Source organism: Hydra viridissima, unplaced genomic scaffold (genome assembly GCF_058129835.1).
Source record: "Hydra viridissima isolate aposymbiotic clone 2 unplaced genomic scaffold, HvirCarnegie_v1 scaffold_4, whole genome shotgun sequence".
In the NCBI taxonomy this organism is placed as follows: Eukaryota; Metazoa; Cnidaria; class Hydrozoa; order Anthoathecata; family Hydridae; genus Hydra; species Hydra viridissima.
The window spans coordinates 17,357,657-17,366,706 of NW_028324303.1; the positions used below are offsets into that span (position 1 = coordinate 17,357,657).

The following is a 9,050-nucleotide window of genomic DNA, read 5'->3' on the forward strand; positions in this document are numbered from 1 at the left end:
ATTAGAGGTGGTAAGAGCCCACCTGGAGCATTCATACAAAATACACTAGTAGTGGTCAAACCTCTTTCACCACTTGTAATTGCTCCAACTATGTTTGCCTTTCCGAGAGATTATTTTGCGTTACTTTGTGAACAGTGGACAAACCTATTTCGTCAACGTTATATATCTTATTAGCAATGAACTTGTATTCATCTGATACGGATTCCTACTTATCAAAGAATACATGAACCCAATCTTTACTAAATATCCTGACCCTTGTTATTGATGTTGCTTCTGGAGTTCTCAAAGAGAAACAAGATTTTATTTTTATAAATTTATAATACCACTTGAGCTTTACCCTATATTATATCTACAATATATATCTATATGCCATTATATCTATATTATATTATATTTATATTACACATCAACATATATTTTATGTAAATACATAAGATACATGACATAAATATGTATTTTAAGCTAGGAAGTTAACTTGCTAATTGCTCTATGTATTTTATCATGAAGACAAAAATAATATTCAAAAATATTTACCTTGTATGAACTCCATTGTCACTTGAGCATACAACACGTACAACATATGCATATAACATACACGTACAACATACGCATGCAACATACACGTACAACATGCATAAATAGATATATATATATTATTTTACAAAATTTTAATACAAAAAAATATATATTGTTAAATCTATGTTGGTTCTTTCACTTAACAATGGCAAATTTCGACAACATTAAAGATGAGTTGCACAATTTTTATCAAAGTAATTTTCATTTATCTTAAAAGCAAATTTGTGGTCATTTTGTAGCAATCAGATACAATGAAAGGTCTGTATTTCGTTGGATAAAGATTCTAAGACTGAAATGATGATCGTCAGAGGAAACCTAGAAGCGGTAAACCGTTTAAAGTAGCGACCAAATAGTAAATTGAAGATTAAAAAAAAGGTTCATTCCCTGTTCCGGTCGTTGTTGATAACGAATCCTAAATTACGCTCTCATTCTTTTCAGTCTGGAAACGATTATTTCACATTTTTTGACAGAAACAATACACCAATTGTTGTTAACTTTAATTTTCAATCGAAACTCGAAAAAATGTCTTTTTGTACTTATGCATTTTGCCAAAGGGTATCTCGCGTACATTTTTTTTTCGATTAGGTTAGCAGTGAATTAAAATATCTACCTAGAATGTTTCATACAAAAGTTTTTAATTTCCTCTGAACTGTTTAAAAAAGCAACTTTGCGTATAAAAATTTCATAGATTCACCCAACAAGGACTAATAGAATAATAATCGTATATTTTTTAGTTAGGTTGTTGCAATTGTTCTTAAAAATACAAGTTTCCTTCTACCAGAAAGATAGTTCACATCTGAATTGTGTTCAGATGTCATTTTGTGTCCTTTTTAAAGTGTTCTTCAGCCTGTTAAAACTTTTTGCTTTTAGTAGCTTTAAGTTATTTAGCGAAAAATGAGTGAATAGGATATTTCTCTGAATGTTGATAAGAATAAGAAGGTTAAGCTCTAACTCAGCTCGAAATTCGTTTGTTTGATTTATTTTTCTCTTCTTTTAAATAACTAAATAATTTTTTGACTTGATGTTAAATCTAAGAAATATGAGCTGCAGCTCTCTGCTCCTAAATCCTTTCCCTCGAATATCCTTTTGCCGTCAATTTCAAAACTATTCCACGTTCTAGTCTTTATTTTCTGAAAACCCAATTTACTTACGATCTTCACAGTAAAAATGTTTGATGGAAAAACGATTGAAAATTGGGAACCAGCATTTCGAGCAATCTAAAAGAAAGACAAAGATCGGCTTTCAAATAATTTAGCACTTGGTTTTCTAGTAAACACCGGCGTTAACGCACCGGCACACAGTGGTCAATTTACAAAAAACCCTAAGACAGTACTAAAGCACTATAATTTTATAAATAACAATAAAAATAGTATTTATTTGCAAAAATATCATAAAAAGTTTTGAAAATTTATTTTTGCTTTTTTCAAATGTGTACATCTTCAATGTCAGACTCATCACATTCTGTTTCAATCTCGAATAGAAAAATCATTGGCTGCTTCAAAATCAAAAGTGTTGCTGTGGACAGGGGTTTACGTTTCTTTTTGTATGAAACTTCAAGGATGACTGGCTCAATGATATCCATAAGTCTATGAAAGAGATCAGACATGCCATTTACCCATGAAGATTTTCGTGAGTGGAATATTCTTACATGTTGCAAAACTTTGTGCTTTCCTTCTCCAGCTTCTTCATTAGCAAGATTAATAGGTAGTATTTAAGACAAAAGCATATATATATATGTATATATATAGATATATATAAAATTAACATTAGGGATAGCTAACATTTAATGATATAAATTTATATGTATCATACATTTTTTGATAACATACATAATGTATGTTATCAAAAAATTCTCTTAACAACTTTTAAAGTCGTTTTAAATAACAAGTTAAAAACAATTGACTGAATTATTGAGAGCTGGAAAATTACAAAGAATAATATATAAGTAAAATAATTTATAGCATTAAAAAAATTGAATAAGTCTCCTACATTAGCTTGACTAAAAATAAGAAAGACTAACAGTCTCAAAGTTCTTAGTATGCCTAAACCACTACCCAAACGAAACCATCTTTAAGAAACTATGTCTCTTTGAAATTATTATACTAAACTTGAAATTATTTTACTAAACAGAGAAGAGGACAACATCTCTGGCACTGGAAGGAAATCAGGATTTGCTGAGTACAATAAGTGTAAAAAAATGATTAAGCTGTCTCAAGGTAGCACCAGTGGAATTAAAGCTCACTTAAAGTAAGTGTTTTACTCTTTTGCTGTCATTGAGTACATTTTTAAATCCCAGTCATTTTGAGAATATGCGGTAAAAAAAAAAAGCGCGAAAACCGGAATTTCTGAGTAAAATGCAACATTTTTTGATGAAAAAAATATACACTTAACCGCAAAATTAACGCACCGCATATAAATTTCGATTTATTTTAATTGTTGTCAATATTATCATATATTTTAACAAACATATTAAGAATAGAACACATGAAGACAGCTATTTCGATGATAATAATAAAATTTGCTAAGAAGATGGTGAAAAAAAAAAACTAAAACCAAAAATATGGTTCATTTAACAAAATAAAGTAAAATGATTATCATTGTTACGCACACTAATACAGCTTAAATTGAAACATTTTTGACTTATCAATAACTAGTGCTACCACCTCTTCATGTTATTACAGCCTGGCTTTGTCGTAGCTTGTATAGGCTGTTGGTGGTAGATGTTAGCTTCTAACAAGGCTTCCCATTGTGTCCCAAAGATGCTTTATTGGGTTCATATCTGGACTGCAAGCTGGCCACTCCAAAACTTAAATATTAACATTAAGTATTCAGTAACAGTATGTGCCATATGTGGTCTAGCATTATAATGCATAAGAAGGAATTCATCTCCAATGTATGGTACAAAAGGTACCACAAAAGGTTCTAAAATTTCTGCAATGTATCGTTCAGAAATCAGACGTCCACCATCAAAAATAAAAAGCTCTGTGCGAGCTGTCAAAGATATTCCGCCCAATACCATCAATGACCCGCCTCCATATAAAGTGGTTTCTCGAATGTTACAAGCGAAACATCTTTCATTTGGTTTTCTGTACACTTTTGGTCGGCGATCAGAACTTACAAGACAAAACCTCGACTCATCTGTAAATAAGACCTATCCCCAATCATGTATTTCCCAATTCATATGCCTCCTTGCAAAAGCCAGTCTTTTTCTTTGTAGTCTACAGACAATATGGGACCAGTAGCTGCTACCCGATGTCATAAATTTAAAGCACGAAGTCTTCTTCTTATGGTATCTTGACTAACAGCAGTTCCATGAACATCAGCAAGTTGATATTTGGAGATTTAGTGCATTAGTGAACCGTTCTCTCAGTATTCGAAGCATAAAAATCGGTCCTCCACGGGGTTGGTAGCTCGTGAATGCCTTGGCCTAGTCGTCTAGAGTGATTATTGGTCTCTAAAAACCTTTGTAGAACCCTACCAACTGTTGTATGAGACACTCCAAATCTTCTACCAAGTTTGCGATTTGTTAATCCTTCATTGGACAAAGTAACAATAACAACACATTCATCACGACTTAAATTTTGTCTAAAACGCTGCATTGCAAACAGATGTGTTGCTCAAATGGAAGTTTTTTTTTTCTACAGTTAAAACAATTTAAAACCAATGTATAATTTTCTTTGAGAAGTGAGTATTAATTACAGCAAAACATGCTACTTATGAAAAGCTGCTATAATTTCGAAATTAAATAAGAGAGACGGAATATAACCTAAAAAAGGTGTAACAATAAACATTATTATCATCTTTGTTATTGATAAATCCGGAAATACATAACATTTTTGTCGGATTTTATAAGTGGTGCGTTAATTTTGCCGTTAAGTGTATTTTGAAATACTTAAAACACATCAATGTGTCTTGTGGTTCATCTACTTACTTTTTATGAACTGTCTACAATGAATTTGCATCCTTTTTTACATTTATAACTTCAACAATAAATTTTTATCCTTCTTTACATTTATAATTTCAGTATTTTCTTACAGATCCTACCCACCGCTATTTTTTCACCAGATCCAAAAAGCTGATAAGTAAAATAAAGAGAAGAAACTTCAAGAAAAGAGTTATGCACAAGCAGACGCTGATAAGTCTCCAGTACCATAAGAGAATATTTTGGGCCTGTTAATAAAAACAAAAGACTCGATAGCCTCCCCCAAGGTGCATCATCAAGTTGACAAACAAAAATTGATGACTTCACTGAAACCATAAAGTGGCCTTTACAAAGTGAACAACGGTTAAAATTTGACACCATCAAACCTCTCGTTTCACGTTATTGAAACTGCTAGCTTCAAAATTCTGATGAACTATTTTTGTTCACAAGCCAACTTGAAAAATTCAACCATCTTATCCAAATACAAGCTTTCAATTATTTATTGCAATCTAAGACATGATGTAAAAAAGCAAATTGAGAGAGAAATCCCGCATTTTTAAATGGTAGCTTTCACAACAGATGGATGGATTGCAAGAAATGGTGGTCCCTTGGTCTCCCTTACATTGCATTATGTTACAAAAAACTTTGAGCTCAAAAGTTATCTTCGGATTGCCGAAATTTCATTAGGAGACGTATAGGTGTTTTGCTTGGTCAAGGAATAGAGCGCATGATCAATTTTCTCAATTTCTGCTCTTCAGAGAGAAAACCTTCACGAAGTAGCTGTTAATGATGCTGCAACCAACATGAAGAAATCAATCACAGAAAGAAAAGAGATCAGTGATCATCTAACCTACTCTGATCATCTGCTCAACGCTTGCTTAACAAAGATTGTAGAAAAGTCAGAAAAGTTCAATGCTATAATCAAGAAATGTAAATGACTTGCTCAAAGGACAGGCTCCTTTGAGCAAGTTTTGCAAAAGAAACCTAAATTATGTTAAGTAGTGACTCTCAAGTTGCAGAGTGCCTACACAACTTCATGGAAGAATTTGAGAAAAATCTACCCAATAATGGCATTGGAGCTAAATACTATAATGTGGGTTCACTTCTGCACCCTTATTATAGAGGATATACGCTTAAAAAAAAAAAAAAAGCAAATAGAGAGGAAGGGAGGAAAACTGCCATCAAGAAATTGGTTGGTAATCATACTTCGCTAGAAACATTAAACCTTGATGAAGCTATGGATGCAGTGGACCTTGAGAAAGACAGGAGGCAGGTTTTAGTGTAGTGCCCTAGGACTTCACAGTCAAGCCAATAAAACTTCAAGCCACCGTTAATGCTTAAACTTGAAAAGTATCAGGCAATCCCCTTACCTGAAAGGGATGTTTTTGTTAAGTCAAAATTGCACAAGCGTTCATTCTAAATTCAAAGATTGGGAAAAAAACTTGTGAAGAAGAACCATATGAGTTACCACAAGCTACACCATCACCTGAGAAGATTTACAAATAGTGAAAATCACAAAGTCAAACTCACAAAGTCAAAACTGAAAAAGAGAGGTACACCTGAAAAGGCTTCTCCAACTCAAATATCATAAACTCAGTCTGCTACTGAACCTAAAGAGCAACAACAGCTACAGCTAGACACTCAAGAGAGCCAAAGGAACCTAGCTCAACAAGAAGGGTATAAAGGGACTCAAGATGAAGACCGAACTCAAAGTCTCTCTTTGCTTATTCCAATGACATTCCATTAAGGACAAAGTAGCAGTAATAGCAGAAAAGCAAAATTTAGTAACGTTATGAAGTCGAATAAGAAAGGGAATCAGAAAAAAAAGTACAGAGTGTCTGAGCTTGCAAATATTTCATTAGAGACAGATGATGAAACATCTGATGATTAACTTTTTTATCTATAACTTGTTTGTTTGAAACTGTAAATGTAAAATTTGGTAATAGAAATACAAAAAGCAATTTAATAAATTCTTGTTTAGTTTTTTGGTAATCAGTAAAAAAAGCGGTAATTAGTGATAAAAGTGGTATATCTGCGTATAACGCTTTTTTACGCAAAATTACCTCGGTAATTACACATTTTTACGCAATTTACTCTTTTTTACCGCCAGTGCCGTAACGCCAATGCTTATTTTCTTACAACAATTAGTTTTCAGATTTCTTAAAGACAAGGATTTTTACGTTAACTTTGAATTACGTTAAATGTCCAGAAATATACGTTAACTTTACGTAACAATCAACAGAATAAAAATTACCTTCAGAGAGAGTTCCATTAAATTAAATCCAATCGACCTCCCCCTGAACTTTTCCGATACACCAACAGCGTAACAGTAAGTTACCTTTTGAACAGATGGCAACTTTTCGCGTAGTAGATCATTTATATCAATCATCTCCAAGCAAATAGAATCAGTAATTTCATATATGTCAAGATGTTTTTCATCTAATGCTTTTTTGTGACTAGAGTCTTCAGTGGCGCTAAAAAAAAATATGGGCTTGTTATAACTTTTATAATTATAAATTTTATAATTATAAATTTTATAATTCATATCGTTAATTATAGCAACATTCTAAATTTTATTTTATATTTATGATAATTAGTCTTTGATATTTACTTCTGTAAGTCAATGACAGAACATATATTGAATCCAACCACACTGTTTGTTTCTTTTTCGACTGCAATGATACTGAATCCTTTTTTAATGTAATCCGTGACCTCACTTTCCCAAGCAGGAATTCTTACACTCCCTTCAAATTGATCTAATAATGATTTGTCCATTGGTTCATCTACGATAAAATTTTCAAATTATTTTCCAGTGATTTTCAAGTTTTGTATTATAACGACTTTGAAGTGAATTTTTTACTTTCTTGTACCTCAGAGAAAAAAAAACGATAAAAATTGTTATTTTTCAGAAAGTTTGAAAAAACATGAAAAATATGAAATTAAAAAAAAAAAAAAAGAAAGAAATTTTGATTCTATTGTATTTTTCATGCAGAACTAAACAATCCATAAAATTATTTTTTAAATTATTTTTGAAAAAGTATTTTTTAAATTTAAACATTTCCAATAAAATTAACAAAAAAATGATTTTTGCTCTAAATTGACAATCAGTTAAATTTTATTTTGCACAGAATTACATGCTGTGTAAACAGTGCACTAAGTATTTGTCAACAAATTATTAAATAATCTTTAAAAATGCTGCTTTAAAAAAGCAAAATTCTTCATTTTAATTCAAATGCTGATCAAAGAGTTTACATATGGAAAACTTAAATTGAATTTTGAAGAAAATTTTAAAAAAATATTGCATCATTGAAAATTGCCGCTTTGATTTAAAAGATATTTTAAAATTTTTTTTCCGTTTTACTTTTTTTTTTTAACTCCACTCTGACGAAGCCTTAAAGCTAATGACAAAAAAAGTCACTCAGAAATGTTATATTTACTTATCAGGGGGTTATATCAACTTACCCAGGGGGTTGACTTACACGTGAGTATATAGGTCAGGTAAATATATCTCTTTTTTCTCCGGTAGTTTATCAAACTTTTTAAAAATAATCTTTATTTAAGCTTTATGCAATAAAACCCTAAGTGCCTAAAAGGTACTCTAACTGTGTTATTAGCTTTAATAAAGAAATTTTTGAGACGGTTTTTTGAAAATAAACCACATTTCGAAACGTTTTTTAATCTTAAATCTTAAAAATAATCTTTATTTAAGCTTTATGCAATAAAACCTTAAAGACTAAAAGGTACTCTAACAGTGTTATTAGCTTTAATAAAGAAATTTTTGAGACGGTTTTTTGAAAACAAACCACATTTCGAAACGTTTTTTAATCTTAAGAGCTGGTACTGAAATTTACAATTTGGGCTACTGTCTGTTATGACAAACAATATTGCTTTGAATTTTTTGGGTAGGTTTTTTGTCTAAAGCGTAAAACTAAATACTATGGTTGTTATATGGCAAAAGGTTTATATGTTATGCTACGAATTTCCAATTTATAAAACCTAGATATTAAAAACACATTTAGAAAAGGTCGTATTTATATTATTATAGAGTATGTAAAGTATTAAAATAAAAAGCACCTTTCGCAAAATCATCAAAAAACAAGTTAATCACATCGATCATTTCCGCTTCGCATTCAATGTTTTTATAAATGATCCCATCTTTTATTTCTTTCAAAGTGGAAACTACCAACATCTTCTACTTCTCACAAAAAATAAGTTTTTTTTTATTTTAAACGTGAAGTTCAGATTACTTTTTTAGGTTACTTCTAAATAAAAGAGTCGAACAATACTTGGCTGGTTTCTTTTATTATAGATTACGTAAATCCACAAAGCTCCTTGTTTTTATAAACAATCTGTTATAAACAAATAAGAAATGTAAGTCTAAAAAAGTTGATGGTCACATAGAATCTATCAAAAATTAAATTTCTTTACATTTTTATATTTTTTTAATTTTTGTCACTTTGCTATTAAGATGATTTTGTGTTTGCATTTCATATAAAGTCTTAAAAATTAGTAAAATAATCAAATTTATAAAATAATAAAATAATTAAAATTA

At 30.7% G+C, this 9,050-nt stretch overlaps 1 protein-coding gene across 1 annotated transcript; it reads right to left on the reverse strand.

Annotated features, from left to right (window-relative positions):
• Positions 1 to 762: 762 nt before the first annotated feature.
• On the reverse strand, positions 763 to 8,707 carry LOC149890204 (uncharacterized). Its single transcript, XM_090086258.1, has 4 exons — positions 8,573 to 8,707; positions 7,110 to 7,281; positions 6,753 to 6,972; positions 763 to 1,793 (listed from the first exon to the last, which is right to left on the reverse strand). The coding sequence occupies exons 1-4, from the start codon at positions 8,685 to 8,687 to the stop codon at positions 1,578 to 1,580; spliced, it is 723 nt and encodes a 240-aa protein (XP_089942384.1). The 5' UTR covers positions 8,688 to 8,707; the 3' UTR covers positions 763 to 1,577.
• Between the last annotated feature and the right edge of the window lie 343 nt (positions 8,708 to 9,050).